At 38.4% G+C, this 20664-nt stretch overlaps 1 protein-coding gene across 2 annotated transcripts in view; it reads left to right on the forward strand.

Moving 5' to 3' along the window:
* The window catches only part of DYNLT2B (dynein light chain Tctex-type 2B), a 41400-nt gene that overhangs the window by 15892 nt on the left and 4844 nt on the right, over positions 1-20664 (forward strand). Inside the window, exons 4-5 of one of the 2 annotated variants that reach the window (XM_019723686.3) lie at positions 4451-4514; positions 6963-7113. In XM_019723686.3, the coding sequence (XP_019579245.3) occupies positions 4451-4514; positions 6963-7010 (112 nt within the window). In that variant the 3' untranslated portion in view covers positions 7011-7113. Of the gene's footprint in view, positions 1-4450; positions 4515-6962; positions 7114-20664 lie in introns of those variants that run through there. The other variant, XM_088793725.1, reaches the window with a different exon arrangement.

Genomic DNA, 20664 nt, shown 5'->3' on the forward strand with positions numbered 1-20664 from the left:
TCTTTTTTGTTGTGTCTAATCTGCTGTTAAACCCACCTACTGACTTTGTAATTTCAGTTATATTTTTCAGGCCCAGAATTTCCATTTAATTCTTTTTTATAGATTCCAATATTCTAGTGAAGTTCTTTATTTTTAATCTATGTTCTTTATTCTCCTTCTCTCCTCCATTTTTTACATTTTGGTCATAGTAATTATTGTTAAAATCTTTTCCTGCTTACTCTACTATCTAGATCATGTGTGAGTCATTTCCATTCTTTTTTTTTTTTTTCTTGATAATCCTTCATATGGCTCTGTCTCCTGGCATGCCAAGTTTGAATCCTGGACATTGTATTTAAAATATTGTAAAACCTCCAGATAATGTCACTTTCTCCCAAAGAGGGTTTACCGTTTTCTTTGCTATTCGGGTAGAGTCTGGGCTGCTTACTTTAATCTAGTCAGGTACTGAGCTGAGTTGAAGTTGGGTTGCAGTTTTGATAATGCTCTATCTTCAGTTCACCCTTTTTTTCTTGAATGTAGCCCTCCAGATCTTTCAACCAAAAACCTGCAGTGTTCATTGGAACCCCACCCCCAGCAAATACTGACTTTTAGTCCTTGTTTCCTCAGCATAAAACTACTTTTCATTTCAGTCTTTTTCCTTAATGTATTTGTTTCCTATTGCTGCTGTAACAAATTATAAACCAAGTGGTTTAAAATACCATACATATACTTTTATAGTTCTGGAGATTATAAATCCAAAATGGGTTTCATTGAGCTACAATCAAGGTTTCAGCAGGACTGTATTCCTTCTGGAGGCTCTAGGGGAGAATCCATTACCTTGCCTTGTCCAGCTTCTAGAAGCTGCCTACATTTCTTAGCTCATAAACCTTTCCTCCATCTGCAAAACCAGCATATATCTTCAAATATCTCTGACTCTGATCTACCTGTCTCCCTCTTGCTGTGATTACATTGAGCCCACCTGGGTAATCCAGGATACTCTCCCTACCCCAACATCCTTAACTTAATCATATGTCTGTAAAATCCTTTTTCCATGTAACAACATATTCACAGGTTCTGGGGTTTAGGACAAAGACATATTTGTGGGGGGCATTATTTTGCTCACCACACTTAGGTTTTTAGGTTCCTGCTTACACAGTTTCAGAATTCAGCACATGTCTTGAGGGGAAACCTACCATGTAACATTAAGGCTCAGTTCTGCTCTCTTCTTTTTTACAGGGATCTTGGTCCTTCAGGTCTCCAATTTTATTTCCCTAGCCCAGCAAGACTGCCAGCAGTGCTGCTGGTTTATTTTTCCCTCAGTAATTAGTCCTCCACCTGAGCAAAACCCAGATTCTCTGCTGCTAACCGTGTGCCCAGAGTTGGCAAATGCCCCACTGCAGAATACCAGTTTACCTCATTGCAGTTCACCTCTCTGGAATTTTGGCTCTGATTCATTTTTTCGAGTTTTTCTAATTGATCTTGGTGGGAGCACTGACCTGCTACAAACTGTTCCATCATATTTCTTCTAAGTCCTTTTGACACAACTTTATAAATATATATCACTATATATATTTAAATATAGCATTCTTTTTTATATAGCCCAGGGTTTTGATATGACTCAGATGTTTCAGGTTTATCTTATACGTTTCCAACCCTAGGCCTGGAATTGGCCATTTATCCAAGTAGCTCTGGTTCTTTTTACTGGGAAATGGTATAAAGAGTCCTCTATCATTTGCACCTAGTACTCTGCTCACATATGATACTCAACAAATGTTTGTTAAATAAATGTTTATATTTATGTCTTCACTTGGTTCTACTCATCTTAACTACTACTTCTTTCAGTCTTCTTTGGCTTTTTTCTCCTCTCTAAATTCTCTAAATCTCTGTAGCACTTATACAGATTTAGTTAAAATACTTTGCAACTTGGGAGCCGGCCCGGTGGTTCAGGCGGTTGGAGCTCCGTGCTCCTAACTCCGAAGGCTGCCAGTTCAATTCCCACATGGGCCAGTGGGCCCTCAACCACAAGGTTGCCAGTTCAGTTCCTCGAGTCCCGCAAGGGATGGTGGGCAGTGCCCCCTGCAACTAAGATTGAACACAGCACCTTGAGCTGAGCTGCTGCTGAGCTCCCGGATGCTCAGTTGGTTGGAGCACGGGCTCTCAGCCACGAGGTTGCCAGTTTGATTCCTCGAGTCCCGCAAGGGATGGGGGGCTGCACCCCCTGCAACTAGAAACAGGCAACTGGACCTGGAGCTGAGCTGCGTCCTCCACAACTAAGACTGAAAGGACAACAACTTGATTGGAAAAAAATCCTGGAAGTACACACTGTTCCCCAATAAAATCTTAAAAAAAAAAATACTTTGCAACTTGGACTTGGAGGCTGGGACTAGATAGATGTTATAATCCCTTTTAATTTTAATAACCTATAAATTAACACCAATTATACATTATCTTATTCTTTTTATGTGTGTTAATTTTTTCTCTTAATTAAATTGAGATTTGAGGATAGAGCCAGATTTTACTCTTTCTGGACGTATGGTAGTTGCTAAATACTTGTTGATTGATCAATTAAGTAGATTGATTTTATTACATATTGTTACTGTTGCAGCTTGGAAATAGGTGGAACTTTTTTGGTTTAAGAATGTGTGACATATTATTAGGCTAGGGGGAACTCTTCTATGTAAAGCAAAAAAAAAGCTCTCAAAAACGAATCAATATAATATGGTATGTGTATATCTTTCATTATAGACGTGAAGCTAAATTGCCTAGGTTCAAGTGAAGCTTTGTCACTTAATATTTGAATGACCTTGAACAGTTTTGTTAATTTTTCTGATCCTCAGTTTTCATGTTTATTAAATGGGTATAATAATAGTACCTACCTTATAGGATTAAGAGAGTTAATACATTGTCATGCAGTGTCTCCAGTCCCACTCCTGCTCTCAGCGCGTAGACACAGAGTATGGTGAGGTCAAAAAGGAACACCAATGGAGCCATAGATAGGATAGTCATACCACTATATTCTCCATGGCGGCTGGTCAAGACACAAAAGCAAACATCCACCAGTACCCCAACAAGGGGTCTTCCTGCATCCCAGTCTCGCTGGCGGCCGGGTGAGACATAGGAAGTAGGATCAACACGATCCGCAGTGTAATCCGCTTGCTAACTGCACTTGCCGCAATCTGCGCCTGCCAGCGTAGCCACGGCAGTTATATTAGTGGCTAATGGCTAACTAGTCACAGTGATGGCCATCTAATAACTGAGGCAGCACCTTTCCACGTGAGGCCGAGAGCCTGGACACTGCTCTGTGGGACTCTGTCCCCACATACATGTAAAGTAAAGCATTTAGGCCAGAGGCTGACACAAAGTAAGCACCCAATAAATGTTATCAATGACTCATTACATACATTTAACAAAAAATGTAAAATATCTGTAAATACTTTTTTTACTTAACATTGTGCAAATCTTTTCATGTTCTTGAAGTTTTTTTGTAAAAAGTATCTTTAATGGCTGTATAGAAGTTCATTGCCAACAAATACCCTAATTTCATTTACAAATTTACTGGGCATTTAAATTGTTCACATTTTTTAATTGGCTTTTATTTTGACTAACATTTTTTCTTATTCAAGAACTGGGAGAGGAGAATGGCCACATTGAGATTTTATTTTATTTTTATTTATTTTTTTAATTGGGGAATATTGGGGAACCAGTGTGTTTCTCTAGGGCCCATCAGCTCCAAGTTGCCATCCTTCAATCTAGTTGTGGAGGGTGCAGCTCAGCTCCAAGTCCAGTCGCTGTTTTCAATCTTTAGTTGCAGGGGGCGCAGCCCACCATCCCATGTGGGACTTGAACTGGCAACCTTATTGTTGAGAGCTCGTGCTCTAACCAACTGAGTCATCCGGCTGTCCCCACACTGAGATTTTAGAAGTAGCATAGCATCCTTAGCGATAATACTAGATTTAGAATTAGTTAGAAGATTAAATTCTAGTTCATAGTCTGCCCCTATCTTTTCTAGGTTGGAGTAAATAATCTGTTGGATCCTTTCCAGAATTACCTTCTCATATTATTGTACAGGAATTAAGTCCATTTTAGTCTTAATTCTTAGGTATTATTTCCTCTAAAAGTCATACACAAATATCTTAGCTGACTTAATCTATATAACAGAGCTTCCTGTCCAGAGTACCAAAGACTTCAAGGTAGTGACTCTTTTAGCCATTAGGCATCTAGTCAAAGTCTGGGGCTGCTAGACCCCTGGGCTGGTCACCCCCAACTGCAAGCAGCCTAATCTATGACCCCAGACTCTTCTAGTTTACCCAGTATATTCTGCTGTACAAATACAATTTTCTGTGTGTCATCCTGTGAAAAGGTTTGAAAGTACTAATCTAAAAGAACGTGTCAAGGAAAACTTTTGCTGCTGGCAGATATATGTAGTTCAGATCCTTGCTATTTGTTGGTAATTCTCCATTCTTTGACTTTTTAGCATGGCTGCTCGCTGTTTCTGGGATGCTGACACTGACAACTATACCCATGATGTTTTCATGAATGTAAGTCTATTTGGAAACCTTTTCCTCCTTTCAAAGGACACAGGGGCATTGCAAATAAAATTACTTAATATTTATTAAGATTATTAACTTTAGACAATTATCTTAGACTCCTTCTTGATGAGATCATTTTCCTGTTCTTTTTTGTGTTACTAAAGCAGAAACCTAGTGTGCTGCTTATAGGCAAGGAAACTTGTTTGTATACAGGTGAAGTAACTCGTTACAAGTTTGAATGTGGGAATAGCATATTGTTAAATTATTGCTAATAGACACATAGCACTTTGTTAAGTAGCAAAGCAATTTGAGTGACGGGTTCCATGAACAAAGTGATTTTCTTTCAGTAATTAATTTATCTTAGAGTTATTTCTCAAAATGAAGGAAAAACAAAGAGGAATTTTTCAAAAGAGGTTTCTTTTAAACATTGGGAAGTTATTGGCATAAATGTTTTGTATATTTTAATCTTATGTTGTTATTTTATACTGGCTTCCAGGAATTAGCCCCTCCTCTATCCAAATGCTCCCAGGTTGTAAATTAGTAGAGTCAGAATTAAGTATAGTAATGTAGAACAGAAACTGAATTGAGTGAATTAGGAGAAAAATTCCATTTCCAACTCTGTAATTTTCTAATTGATTGACTTTAGTAAGTCATTAGACTTTTCTCTGATTGTGTCAGTACCATTAGGAAACTGTACTAGATTTTTCCAAACACTGGCTGTGGCTGCCTAAGAATAATTTGAGGAACTTATTTAAAACTCAGATGCCAGGGCCCTATTCAAGTAGATTCTAATCAAATAAGCCAGGGGTTGGATCAGTGAATCTAAATTTTTAAAAAATTTTCATCACATGATTATGCTTACTACCAGTTTTAGAAGCTGCTTATGTAGATGATATTAAGGTACCTTTTAGCTTTAAAATTCTATGGTCCTGCCAAAGTTTCATTTTATCCTCAACTGCCGTAGAGATCAAGGGTTGAACAATGGGAAGTATATAAATCTTCATTTATAAACTCTTAGGGGTAAGGGTCAAGCTAAGGTGATGGTTTTTCCTGCTTGTTGGAGTTAAAAATGTATATTTCCCTGAGTCTTTATACAATACAATTCATTCATTCAACAGATAATTCTGAGCTCCTATTATGTGCCAACCTCTGTACTGGAGGTGCTAGGAATAAAATGATAATGGTTTTTGTCTCTCGAGAGTTTATAAACCAGTAGGGGCCAGGCAATACTCAAATTAAGAAACATGTAATATACAACTTTAGTTATCAATTATTACTTAAAAATTTCAGGATTGGGTTTTAGAACACAGGATTGGTGGGGGAGGTGCCTAAAAATCATATTTGAGAGCCTGGTCTAGGTTGTTGAGTTAGTCTACTGTATCTTTAGTACAGTTGGTTGAGTTGAGTGTTTAGGTGTCATTTTCAGAACTTAAGCACTTTACTATTTGGGAGATCCCAGGAAGACCCATAAAGGATGAGGAAATAAAGAGAGGGGAGAGAAAGGCATATGTATATTGAGCTGATAATTGCTGTGGATAACCGGGCTCAATCCCGCTGGAGAACTCTGGGTGGCGCTGTAGAACAGTGCCAATTAAAGTGGGGTCCACAGACCAGTGCTGTGAACGGTTTGTTACAGGTCCTCCAGGAGATGAGTACATAAATTGAGTGTAAGGGTTTAGAAACTCTTCTATGAATTTGACAAAGTAATTTTATGTCCATTGAATCTAATAATAAAAGGTTTAGGCTGTATTTGTATATTTCTTTTGAATTTCATTTTCCTAATTATTGTTATTGTATTTTACAAAAGCATCAGTGCGTGAAGGAATGGAAATTAAAACAAAAACAAAAACAGGTCCCGTACCACAGATAGCACTGTTATAGAACACAGCTCACAATTATCTCAGTCAAGGAGCCAGGGAACTGGGGCTAACCAAAAAATGTTGCTTTTGGTTAATAGTCAGGTACTTGAGTTCAGATTTTCTCCTATCACTGCCAAGCTGAAGGTGAGGTTGGTGGGTCAGGAGTTGCTCAGGCAGGTGGAACTCCTGTAAGAAATACCTAAAAAGTGTTTTAACAAGTTTAACTGGGATCTGGAAAACATTTTGGGATTCTGAGCTAAAAGACGGACAAATGAATTTTATAAATTAAGAACAAAAATCCAGAGACCATTTCCCCTTATCCAGAATTTATGACAAAGTGCTGTTATTTTTATTATCTGTGATACTATTATATAATATAGTTCTTTGGGTTGGGTAATGCATTTACTCTAAGAAACTCAAAGCATTTCATATATTATTTCTTTGATAAATCAGGAAAAATGGGAATACTTTTTTATGAACATGAATTACATAAAGTTCATTAGTTTGCATTTTGTTTCTACATTCCGAAAATCTAACTTTACCCATCCTTACATTCTGGATTTGTGTATGTGTGTTTTCTGTTTTGTTTGTTTTTTAGGACAGTTTGTTCTGTGTTGTAGCAGCATTTGGCTGTTTCTACTATTGAATCTTTGAAAGCTGGGAAAAGATATGATCATGAAGAAATATGAACAACTTTTTTATATTGTTAAATATCTTGACAAAATAAAGATAATTTGGCAGCATGGCAACCAAGTCTGTTGAGTTTTAGGCCTTATATTTTAACGTTTTGATTTTGTTATAGTATGTTCTTAATACATTTGGAAAGTAGAGGAAAAAGTAGGGGAAAATCCTTAATTAAATTGTTCTACATAACTAAATGTTTTGGTATATTTTCTACCAGTGTTTTTTATTTGCAGGGTTTAAAAGAAATCATATATACAATTTTGTAACCTGATTTTTCACTTCTCATAATTTCATGTGCAGTTTTAATGTCATTTTATTTGCATTATGATTTTCATAAACATAATTTAATAGTTGCGCTTATTCCATTAGGTTATACCATTGGTTATTTTTTGCCATGTCCTTATTGAGGGACTGATTATTTCTAAAATTTTAATATTATAAATAACACTGAGATTAATTTATTTGTGCATAAAGTTTTTTTCCTACATTTTGAATTGTTGCCTTTATCTCTCACTCATTGTTTTTGCTCAGCCTTTGCCACCCTGCAGCTTACACAGATTATTAGCTTAAACATGTTTTTTCCAGGGTTTGTTCAGTGTCAGAATTTCTGACAAGGTCTGAGAGTTTCCAAGCTGCATGTGAAATTAGCCCTCCCTTAAGACTCTTCAAAATTATGTTGGTAACTATCCCAACTCCCATTGTCTTTGTAATGATGTTTTCCTCAGAATCCCTGGTGTCTTCTCCAGCTAGCTGTTCTAATTTGGATCACCTTAGTCTTTAGGCTGACAAGGAGAAAATTCTGAGATGTTCTAAATTAAATTATAGCAGCTGGAGAGTGAGAGAGACAGAACAGGTAGCCTCTTAATAGCTGTAGACTAGCTAACAAAAGACTACTCATATTCATATATGTGTTTTGGAACTTCCAGGTGGCTATTTCCATGATTATCCAAAAGAGAGAATAGCCAGCACCTTTGAACCCCAGGAGCGTCCACTTCTTGTCTGTGCATGAACCTTCTGGACTGTTGCCCACCAGTCCAAAGGAGTGGACACTTTTTTCTTGTAGGTTCTGTGCTTATCCCCAGAGCTGGCCCTGCTTCACCTTCTCCCACCCGCATTGCCTATAGCTAATGTAAGAATTATTTCAGATGGCTTACATGCTTCCCCCCACCCCCACCTCCACTCCCACTTGATGTATAAAAAAAAGTCTTTTCCTCCTAGCCATGCTGCTGCTGGTTTGGACTTCATGCCCCAAGACTGGTCTACTTTTTGGTTAGCATTTTTGGCTCGATAAAACCTTTCTTAAGAAAAAAACAAAAAAAGACTTTCAGCTGTGGAAGTTAAATTTTGGTTTAACAGAGCCATGGTCAAATAATTATTTGAAACTCAAAAGGGAAAGTGCAACTGTTTAAATCCTTTTTCTCCCTGAGTCTCCTCATGCATAAATTTACCCACCTTTTTCAATTCAAGCATGTAGACAAAAATAAAAATGAATAATAAGAAAACACATTAAAAAGTTATTTTGCATACTTCTTCCATAACAGTAAGTATCTACTTGCCTTACATCAGTGGACTCTAAAGAGACCCCTCCAGAGGTTCATTCTAGCAAAGGAAAAAGTTTCTCTTCACTAGACACCCTGCCATGTGATTTCCTACTACCAGTGGTCTCCCTTGAATCTGCTTGCTGACCTAAGAAACATCTAAACCCATAGAGAATTTTTATGAATTGGAGCCAAACTGATGACATATGCCGGGGAGCAAGATCTCAAATGCTCCCGAGAATAAGTTTGCAGTTTCTTTTATGCATTTGAGATTAAGAAGGGAACGAATGTAATGAAGATTACTTGAATGTGGGAGAAAGCAAGGCAGGAATGGGATTACAGGAAATTTAAGCTCTTGAGGGTTGTCATGTATTAGAAGATGGGGTCTGAAAGGAGGGATTTCAAAGGTGTGTTAACCTAGATGCACAGAAACAATGGACAGATCTTGCTTAAGGCAAAAATAAGCCTGCCAGTTAGGAATTTATGATCAGGTCCTCCTGTGAGGCTACTGTCCATAGCACCCTCTTTGCTTCCACACCTTCCTGTTCACCTAGCCCTCGGTTGATTCCTAAGGATCATTTTTTGGTGAGCCCACCTGGGTCAGAAATAAAAAGGTCATTATATTCGTTATAGAGATACATAATATTAAGGAAAGAGGGTTTGGGGTCAGCTACAGGTTTTCACAGGACTTGGTTGGCGGACGTGAACTCTCTTTACATCACCCAGTAGGAAACAATTGACGCTGTGAAGCAGACACAGACCGGTGGGTCTTTGGCGGAAGGCGTCATGGCCACCTGCATTATGGATGCCCTGGTACGATTGCCTGGCACTGCGCCACGCGTTGGGGATAGAGCAGGGAGGACCATGACGGACAAGTCCGATCGAGAAGGTCCAACCCAACACCGAGCAGGACACCAGAGGAGCTGCAGGGTTAACGCTTCTTGACGAATTGCCGGGAAGCACGCGTGACAGTTCACTTCTGTCTCATTACCAGGAGGTGTCTTCACCGCATATTCCAGTTCCGCAGGGAGACAGACCCTTAGTCAATTTATGGCCTGCCTAGTGTTTTCTGCTCAATCACTCTGTGGAGGCGGAACCACTGTGTCAGGGGTCGAGTTTTCTGGGAAAAGTCGTGGTCGGATTGACAAGAGGGCGGGCAGTAGGCGGGACTTCCGGCCCGCTGTTCAGTCAGCTGCCTTTCCCGGGCGTCTCCCCGCAACCTCCTAAACTTCCCTTGTCCGTGACGCTGCGCCCAGGAGAAATCCGACGGGACAGGGGTCGGGATACCGTGAGCTGCAGGTGAGGACCCGGTGTGTGTGCATATCCTTGCGGCTCTGAGAGGAGAAACGGTGGGGCTGAGACCGCGAGGAGACTGACTGAAAGAAGAATGGGTCAGTGACAGCGAGGGCAGTGTGAGGCAGGGGCTACGAGCCTACTGTGACCCAGTGGCAGTGACAGCGAGGGGACTGTGACCGAGATGTAGCTGCTTGCGAGGGGTCTGCGACCCAGGAGCAGTGAACGCAAAGGGACTCTGACCTCGGAGAGAGGCAGAGGTTGCCAAGGAACTATGACCGAGGAAGTATGAGGCAGTGACCGCAAGGGGACTGTGACCAAGGGCCAGTGACTCGGAGGAGACTCTGATCGATGGATAGTGACTGCGAGGAGACTCTGACCTAAGGGAACATGAAGCAACGGCTGTGGAGAGACTCTGACCAACTAGCAGTAACTTTGAGCGGCTGACTCGGAGAAGAAAGAGTGGGACGAGTGACTGGCTATGGTACTGTAAGGCGAGGTTTGGGCGCGGGGTGTGATTGAATGGCCGTGACTGGGCAGAGAAGGTCTTTAGTGGAAAGAACAACGGAACAGGACTTACTGTGGCTGGTAATCTTACCTCACCACTGAACTGCAGTTTCTTCCTCAGTGAATGGGAAGTTTGGACTAGATGAATGTGTCCTAACCTATGGCTTCCATCCTATTATTGGGTTGTGAAATCCATTTATGGATGGCATCTGAATGTTTTTAAAAAATGGAATAGACATTTTCAGTGTGTTCACACAGTAAGTATTGTTTCATGAAATTTGTTTCAGTTATGTGTGTATGAGATTATTATGTAAAATGGACTTTATGTATCTTAAAACATGGGAAATAAAATGTAGTACAAAAGATGATTACTAGATTATTCCTGAATTTTCTTTCAGATTATTTCTGAATTTTCTTTCAGATTATTTCTGAATTTTCTTTCAGGTCTAAAGTGCCATGATTTTATGATTAGGGGACTGTTCGGAAGTACAAAGATACAATTGGCAAGGCTGGATCTACAGCTGAGGCACAGGCTCTATCAGATAGACTTAACCGGAGAAGGCTTCCCAAATAAAATTGAAGTGACAAGTTATGATGAGGACTGAAACTGGCGATCTCGGTTGGGAGAACCAGAACTTATATATTGAAGTGGGGACAGTGAGATTTATAGAGACAGCAAGAATATAGGGGTTTATGTTAGGAAAAACTGTTAGGAATAGACGTTGAGGAAGGGGACGCTTTAGGGAGGTTAAGAACAAGACTTAGGAAGAGAACAGATGATAGAAACAGAAAACATTCTGCCAAGAATAAAATGGGAGTAGGGAGAAATGACCTTCAGGGTCCTTTTCAATCTTGATGTCTAGGGATTCTGCAAGTACAGAGAATGGCTAGTAAAAAGATATTAGTTGAGAATGGGATTTGGTGCAATAGTAAGTGGTACACAGATGATGAGCATCATGGAGAAGAAAGGATGACTCTGGGAAGGTCAACAATGGTGACTAAAATGCCACATGAAAGAGGCTTTAATGTATTTAGCCATTTAGCTCAATGATTTGTACACTGGAGGCCAAGACTGGCTTACTGGGTATGATACTGTATTGTGGGTAATTCAAATGACGTTTTAGCTGCTGATTTTATCTCCTACTGATTCCCTTTTCATGAGGGCTATTAGTGATGCAGATGAAATGAATTAAAGTGAGTTTCACCACCTCCTCTCCTACAGCCCTTTGTAGAAGGTGCTACTGATTTGCCACCCAACGTCGTTTTTGTTTCTTTCTTTTCTAAATGGGGTGACATTGGTTAATAAAATTACATAGGTTTCAAATGTACTATTTATAATACATCATCTATATATTGCATTGTGTGTTAACCACCCAAAGTCAAATCTCCTTCCATCACCATATATTTGATCCCCTTTATCCTCTTCTCCCTACCCCTCTTCCTTTACCCTCTGGTAACCACTAAGCTGTTGTCTGTGTCTATGAGTTTTTATTTGTTTGTTTGTTGCTTTCAGTTTTATATCCCACATATTAGTGAAATCACATGCTTCCCGACTTTTTCTGTCTGACTTACTTCGATTAGTATGATAATCTCAAGGTCCACCCATGTTGTTGCAAGTAGCAGCATTTCATTTTTTCTTATGGCTAAGTTATATTCCACCCAATTTAAAAAAAATATCTAACAGAAGAAGCTTGAGGTAATTTTAACTTGTTAGACACTGTATTTAACTGATAACCTAATAGTCAGCCCCGCCTCCTGTACACGTACACACTTTGCGATGGGGAAGAGAGTTCAGAAAGATTCTTGAATGGGAATAAGTGGGGATTGATGCATAGCCTTTGTTTAGCTAAAAAATGGCTAGTTACATTTTTTTCTAGAACATTAGGTGTGTACATGGCTTACATTCTACATAACTAAAAGGAACTACTGAAGAATTTCTTTCTAGAAGAGAATATATGCTTCAAGGTAACTGACCACAGAAGAGGAGACATTTAGCCTTGGGGAACTGCAGCACTGCCTTTGGGGTCTTTTGTGTTTGCTGAATGAAATAATTCTTTTTGACCTACGCTGCTTTGTAAATTACCTTCGAAAACCAGTATAATGACCTGATTGATAAAGAATGAACTTTATTCCTTCTTCAGCCTATGCGTTCTCCTCCCCTAAACAGGTGAGGTTTTATTTTTCTTGGGGTCCTCCCCTTTGAATATTTGATCCCTTAAGGGGAGAATGATCTAATCAGATAGAGGCTTGGATTCAGAAGTCCTGGGTTGCTTTATCTGATATTAACATTGACTTACTCTGTGACTGTGAGAAGAATTATTGCTTTCTCTTGTTTAGATTTTCTAATGGCAGAGGTAACTGTACTTCTGTGTAAACAACCCTTTAATAATCTGCAATGTAATAATGATCACCACATTTTGTGAACAATCTCATGGAATGTGTAAACCATATGATTCCCCTATAGAGCTGTCTGTCTAACCTCTGGGTTAGACATGATTCCCCCCGGGAGTTCAATAACCTCTCCGTCTTATAAATGCTGATAAAAATTAATTTATGAAATATAAAAAAAGCAAGCATAATAGTTTGCTATTGTTATTGCATAATTCTGATCTGAAGTCAGATATCTGGCTTTTCTACTAACACAGGTAATTCCCACTTCTGAATCAAACAGAAATAGGTCTCTCTTACACCAACATTGGTGTTATCCTAAAATAAATTGGAAAGACTAAATTTTCCTAAAAGTCATGACTTTTGGGGGGAATTTTTTCAGTTAGAGAAACCTGAAACTCAGAGTACTTGCTAATCATTGTTGGACTGTGAGAGTTCCTTTTTGCTCAGGATTGTGGCTGCTTTTACATCTTTTACGTTATCACCACATGAGTCACATTGGAAAAATAATGTGACTTTGGAAGGAGAAAATGAGATCAGGGCTCTAGGCTCAACCCTTCTGCTTATCTGCTGTTTGAAGTTTGAGTTATTTTGTTAATTGCTTTATGAATATTTGTGGCAAAATTTAAATCCTAACTCCATGCTGCAATTCAGTCAGTAAATTCAAGGAATACAAATTTTTACATAATCTATTTTGCAGTATATGCCAGAGCTCCACTCCAGAAGAAAAAAAAAACATTTGTGAGTTTCTAAAATATATTTGACACTGTGTGAGATTAGTTTACATACATTATCTCATTAATAAATTAATTGAATTGCCCATAATTTACTGTTCACAAACCAGATTAGTAGATAGAAATATAGTAGGCTTTTTTTTTGGTCTTTTTTTTTTTTCTCCTTTTCTTTTGGTAACTCTCTTGTTGAAAGTTGAAAGTTATATTAGTTTGAAGCTTTTTATGTGTGAACTAGAATGACTACCAATGAGCCAGGGGAACCCATTGTCCCCTATGCTGTTATATCACATTCATTACTATTTGAAGTGAGAGCTGCTAAAAATAGTGACATACCGTCTTTGCTCTATATCAGAGAACAAAATGAGTGTATGGCACTTAGCAGAAAATAAGTATGTAGTTTTTATTTTTTAATTTACAGAGAATTACCTTAGATGTGATTATATTTGTTTATTTTTTTTGGCTCTAGAGCAGAAGTCTTAATCTTTTTTGTGTCATGAACTCCTTTGGCAGTATGGTGAAACCTTGTGAACTCTCTTTTTGGAATAGTATTTTTATATGCAAAATATAAAATACATGGAATTATAAAGGAAACAGATTATGTTGAAATAGTTATCAAAATATTTTTAAGTGTGATATAGCACTATATGTGCTTTTTATTAATATAGTAAATAATGTTTACTATCAGTGGGTCTTATAACTATAATCATTTTTAAAAGATCATGTGTTTAAACAAGATATTTGTAAGGAGTGTAATATGATATGAAAATATATTATTTCTATTGGTGAGAAAGTCTATTATTCTAAATCTACTATTACTGTTGCAACTTAGGTTCATAATTGAAGGAAGTGGTGAATTTGCCAAGGTTAGCAAAAGTAAAGATAAAATTTTTTGTTCAAATCCCAGACTCCCTGAATCTATCATAGCCCTTGCCTTAGACATATAAGTTCCATAACTCACTCTAGGAAGAAGACAGCCTTTAAACACAGGGTTTACTCACTGAATCTTCTGGAACGGTGGCAGAGCCTGTTCAACTGTAAGAACTATCACAAGTGTCCCTTGTGGTTTTTAAGATAATCTCTTTCCTGAAATATTCTACTGTGTGACCAGGCCCAAATATAAGCTTTATTTGGTTCCAGCGCTAACGGAGAGTCTGGCACAGGGTAAGTGCCCACTCAGTATTTGTTGAATAAGGGTTTTTCTGAAGAAATTAGAGGGAAGAGATCAAGTTCAAAGCTAAGATCTTAGATGTGGCAATTTACTGGCCTCAAACATTGAAGAGTAACACTGAGCTCTTCTTTAAAAGTAATGTCAGTGCAGGTCATATTGTGAAATTTACCTTTACATTTAGAATTTCTCAAATCTCAAAGGCTTTTTTTTTTTTTTTTTTTTGACTTAATTCTATATATTGTGGTGACATAATGTTACTGACATAAACTGAAGTAATCCTGTATCAGAAAGGTATGGTACAATTTCTTGATATAATCCTACTCCTAGAAGTATCCTCCACTTTAGAACTATTTGCATAATCTAGGCAGAGTTTGCTATGACATTATTAATAAACCTGGTCCTGACTTCTTCTAGGATAGTACTTGACAAACTTTTTCGGTAAAGGGCCAGATAGTAAATATTAGGCTTTGCATATCATACAGTTTCTGTTGCAACTACTCAACTCTGCAGTTGTAGCACAAAAGCAGCCATAGGCAATAAATACATCAGTGAATGAGCATGGCTGTGTTTCAATTCAACTTTAATTACAAAAACAGGCAGTGGGCCATTTTTGGTGTGTGAGCTGTAGTTTGCTGACCTCTGATGTGGATGTCTGATGGTTCTTGAATCTCGTGCCTCCTCCTCGCTATGGATTAGATATATCCTCCCCCCTCAAGCTTCCAGCTTCAAAGGCCTTTACACAAGGGGTGATGTGACTGCCCTGTTATCTGTGGAAAGGCCTGAACGGACAGGCGATGACATGATTAACACCGAGAGTACTGGATGCGCTCTAACCTTGCTTGTTAGAACGCCACTGTATTAAGCTTTAACATGGCACAAGCAGGTGAAGACCCCAAATACGAAGTCTGCTGACTGACAGCTTGGGAAGTGAACATGGGTATGCCAGTAGAAAATGACTGAGCATAAGGTTTTACTGAGGAAGATAATGTAGGCCCAGAGAAGGGGGAAGCAGGAATAGAATGCAAAGGGAAAATTTGTTTCCTCTTTCTGCAGATAATTCTCTATAGTGCGCAGTCAAATTTGAATTAGAATTTGAAACTTGAGGCATATATGTAATTGCAGCTTGCTACTATTTATATTGTTGCATAGCTTAAGAAGCAGAGTCCACTTCTTCTTTCACCCTGGGGTGCTGACTAGATCTAACAATAAAAAAGGAGAATAAAGAGGACTGAGTGGGAGTCCCTAAAACTGCACTAGTAGGAGACTTTCATCTTTAAAACCCAAGCACGTGCAATGCCATGCATGCCAGTGCCCAGATTTTGTCTCCTTCTGGACATTCAGACTGGAAAAATACCTGACTGGATTTATCCTCAGTATCTTCTCACCACTCTACCCCCACACACATTTCCAACTTACTCTCTGTACTTCCTTACCAGCAAACTTGATGCATCCAATAGCCATCTGTTGGAACATGGAAGAACAAAGCAAGCAGTGTGTACTGGGAGGTGGGTCAGCAGAAGTGGAGGCAGATTTTGTGAGTCTGAGTAAAAAATCACAGGCACAATACTACATTCTGTATCTTGAAAGCAATTTGGAGACACTAATGCACTTAACAAGCAGGGTGGTAGCTGGTGGTGGTGTGGGTAGTTCTGTCCATATTTAGAATCTGGTTGAATGGGGAATTTGAGTGACTAAGATGAGGCGACTGACTAGGGACTAAGTAGGTAGCAGTGTGGGTAGGATCAGGCCTCACAAATGCTGCATTCTGGTGCCAGCTTCCTTTGTCTCTCTTTTGCTGTAGCTTCTCTTGACAAACACTTTTGGATGATAAACCACTGAGCAAACAGGAAGGTGGGGCCCACCCTAATGAACTCCTGAGGGAGGCTCTGTAGTCTCTCTCTAAGTACTTTCAAAGCCATCTCCATTTTCAGGGCTATCACTGCACCTTTACCTGAATGGTGTTGGTTGATTACAAAGGTGCGGTTATCATATGGAGAGTTTGGGAAGTATTGATCCTCACTGTTGGCGGTATTCAGTGGTTACTGTGCAGTTGCGAATGTTGTAAAGGTAGTGTGGTTTTAGGTCCAGCTAAGTTTCAGTATAATGAACTAAAAAGCCAACATGTATGTATTATCCTCAGTATGCCCTCTTCCTCCCACTTAACCTTTTCTCAACAGCAAAGTTGATGTGTCCCAGCAGGCATTTATTAGAACTGTAGGGAAACGGGGGGTAATTTTTCCATCATTTTAGGCACTAAATATTAAATTACTATCTATGCTTTTGTGGTGCATAGATGTGAGGGAACGTGGGGATGGTTTAAGAGAGCCAGTGAGAATGAAAAAGCTTGAGAGACATATAAAGTCAAAGTTTTAAAATTAGTAGTAGTTCTAGAGGAAACATGTGAGGGTTAATCTCTAATTTCTAAAATCTTTTATTGTTAAGGAATGGCTGTGACGTTGGTGTTTTACATCTCTGAATAAAGAGTATAAGATACAGAAGTGTTTTACATTAAAAGCCAAAAAGTATTAGGTATGTTTGTTCTAAAGCCAAAGGATCTTAAGACTTCAGTTTAAGTTTAATGTGTAATGTTCACTTTAAAGTATAAAGTAAAATATAATGTAAGACACAAAAGTCATTTTTAGAAAATGGAGGAACTGTATGTAAGCAGATAAAGAATTGTGCAAGCAGATAAGGGAAAATACTTTTGACAGGATGGGAGCTTTGTTGCGCCATCTTTGATACAGTTATAAATTTACAAGTACTTGACCCCTTTCCATCAAAACAAAACAGTAATGTATATAGTGTTTTTGAAAATTTCAAAGTGGTTTTCTATACATACTACACTTATTCAAATAGTTACTGAACGACTACTGTGTTCCAGGGATCGTTGCTACGTATTGGGTGCATCAATTATGATTGTGTGGTTCCAAGTGATAAGAAACACAGCTCAACTGACTTAAACAAAAAGGGGATCGTCTTGGTTGGCAGTTAGACAGTTCAGGATCTGACTTTTCTCTATCCTCAGCTTTTTTTTTTTTCCTTTGTTTACTGTTTTGAAAAAGGCTCTCTTCCTGGTTATCGGTTGGCCACTAGATTGTTATGCAATTGTTCCTAGAGCCATGTCTCCATGTTCAAAGCCACACAGAAAGAAGTGATAATCTTTGTCCAAGCTTTCCCATCTGGTGAGTCCTGAAGTCACTGATTGGACTAACTCAGGTCACCTATCATTGCCCTCCCCTCCATCCTTCTTCCTGTACTGATGTACTAGTTGGTTTAGGGTTTGCACATGCGGCCTGATGCTAGCTAGGGCTGAGGGTAAAGCTCACACAGACCAAATGAAAATGGTCTCTTTTCAGAATAGGTGGATTGAACAAGGGGAAGACGAACAACAAATATCTACCACATCAGGGAGTTTATAGTCTAATATCTCTTTATAGTCTAATTTCTCATTTGAACCTTACCATGACTTAGAAATGAAGTACATTTTATTAGAACCCTCCTTAACCACATGAAGAAACGCTTAGAGTCAAGGGACTTACCGTAATCTAGAGTTAAGGTACCGGAAGGAGCTAGAATTAAAATCCAGTTTTTGTTATATGATTCCTGGTCTAGTGCCCTCTCTACTCTTCTGCTCTGGCCCAAACCAAAACAAGCCCCTGGAGTTCCTGAGTAGTCTGCCAGTAATACGCCCAGTGGGAAGGGAGCCCAGTCTTTTTGAAAGATGAAATTAAGTTCCTGCTTGGCCCAGTGTAGCACATGACCAGAGTTTAGTAAGTGGTTTTGGTTAAGTTCATGTCTGACCATTTTTTTACTAGGCAACATAACATTGTCATTAAACACACAGACCTAGAGCCAGAATGCCAGCATTCAAGTCCTGGTTTTGCCCTTTCCTAGATGTGTGATCTCAGGCAAGTCATTTAACTTAGCTGTGCCTCAATTTCTTCATCGGTAAAATAGAGATAATAGTATTATCTCATAGGATTGTTGTGAGGATTAAGTTATTTAATATAAGTTAAAGGTTTATAACTTCCTGGCATATAGGAAGTACTCTATAAGTATCAGCTATCATTATAATCACTATAATTGTTATCATCACTATTTCAGGGACTGTGATAGAGAAATGTGGGCTATGTGATAGATAGTACAGTGAAACAGGTTTACATTGAATACCCTAAATCATTATGAATTCTAAATATATCCTCTATTCTGTTTTCTAAAGATAAGCTTTACTGTGTTTTACATTGTACTAACCTAAAGACTAGTAAGGGTTGTTCTCAATGAGGGGAGAGGGTTTTAATGGTATGTCACATGAGTGTATGGGGACATATATGAGGTATGATTGAAAAATATGATGAATGTTTAAATTAAAAAAATATTATTACAATAAAATACACATTGCCATTAATCCCCCTCAAAATATTCGCCCTCGCTTCTAACACACACATATCCCATTGTTCTTGCCACTTTCTGAAGCAATTCTGGAAGTCCTCTTTCGTGAGTGTCTTTAGTTGCGGTGTCGTGGCTGCCTTGATGTCCTGAATCGATTCAAAGCATTTACCTTTTATATCATTTTGAACTTTGGGGAAGAACCAGAAGTCGCACGGTGCCAGATCCAGTGAATAAGGTGGATGTGGACACACTGTAATATTTTTATTTGACAGAAATTGCTGTACTAGAAGCGATGTGTGACATGGAGTGTTGTCATGCTGAAGGATGAAATAAAGACATTCACGAAAGAGGACTTCCAGAACTGCTTCAGAAAGTGACAAGAATGATGGGATAAGTGTGTTTGAAGTGAGGGGGAGTATTTTGAGGGGGATTAATGGCAATATGACTCTTACTATAATAAATTTTTTTATTTAAACCTTCACTGTATTTTTTTATCACACCTTGTATCTATCCTGATCAATATTTTCAGCCATGACTTGGATGGAGACATAAAAACCATGCTTTTCAAGTTTATAGATTACATGCAATTGTGATAAGTAGCTAATAAAGGTGGTGGTCAAGATTTGAAATATTTTTAACAGATTGGAACAAACAAAAAGATCAGGATTAACAGGATTATGACCAGCAAAATGAATAAATGTGTGTCTATACAACCTCTGCTCTAAATGTCCTGGTGTGCTAAAATGGATTGTCTCCTGAGATTACCCAGTCCCATTTCAAATAACCTTGTTCCTAAAAAAGATTTTTATTATGTTTTGTTAAAATTTGTGTCTCTGCATCTTTCAACCAGTGATCCATGTTCTATTGTCTGAACGTTCACAGAATAAGTGTCTGCCCTACCCAACATAGCAGGCATTTCAATATTAGGGATAATTACCAGGTGCCTTCCTGTATCACATACAATAGTAGTTAAGGACGTGTGGTCTACAACCAAGCTGACTGAATCTGATTTCCTTTTCTTTCTTTCTTTTTAAAGTGATTTCTAGCTTCACCACGTACTAGCTATGTGGCCTTATCTTCTGTGCCTCAGTTTCCTCATCTGTAAAATAGTGATAAAAATAATATACCTGTGTCAATGGGTTGTAAATATTCAGATAATTTTAACATTTTTAAAAGTGTTTAGGCATACAGGTGGTAGATAAGTGCTCACTGTGAGTAGCAGTAGCAATGGTAGTAATGTTTCTTTTCTTTCTTTGTCGTAGTTTAACATCAGACTCTAGAAGAGTTCTTGCTACAACAGTGATTCTTAAACCTGGTTGTGTAGGAATAGGGAAGATATAGCATACTTCATATTTACCATACTTTTATGTAAGTATATACTTTTTATAATAGTAATCCTAGGGGGAAACTTGACAAAATCTTTTTGTATATAGGGGATACACAGAAGATAGGCTTTAAGGTAGACGATGACAACTACGACTACTAAATAATAACAGTAGCTAATATTTACAAGTACTTACTGTGTGCCAGGCACTGAGCTAAGGCTTTACATGGATTATCCCATTTCAACCTCATTTGTTAGATGATGCAAGTAAGGGT

This window comes from Rhinolophus sinicus, chromosome 17 (assembly GCF_057876585.1).
Source record: "Rhinolophus sinicus isolate RSI-liver-muscle chromosome 17, RSI-T2T, whole genome shotgun sequence".
Lineage (NCBI taxonomy): Eukaryota > Metazoa > Chordata > Mammalia > Chiroptera > Rhinolophidae > Rhinolophus > Rhinolophus sinicus.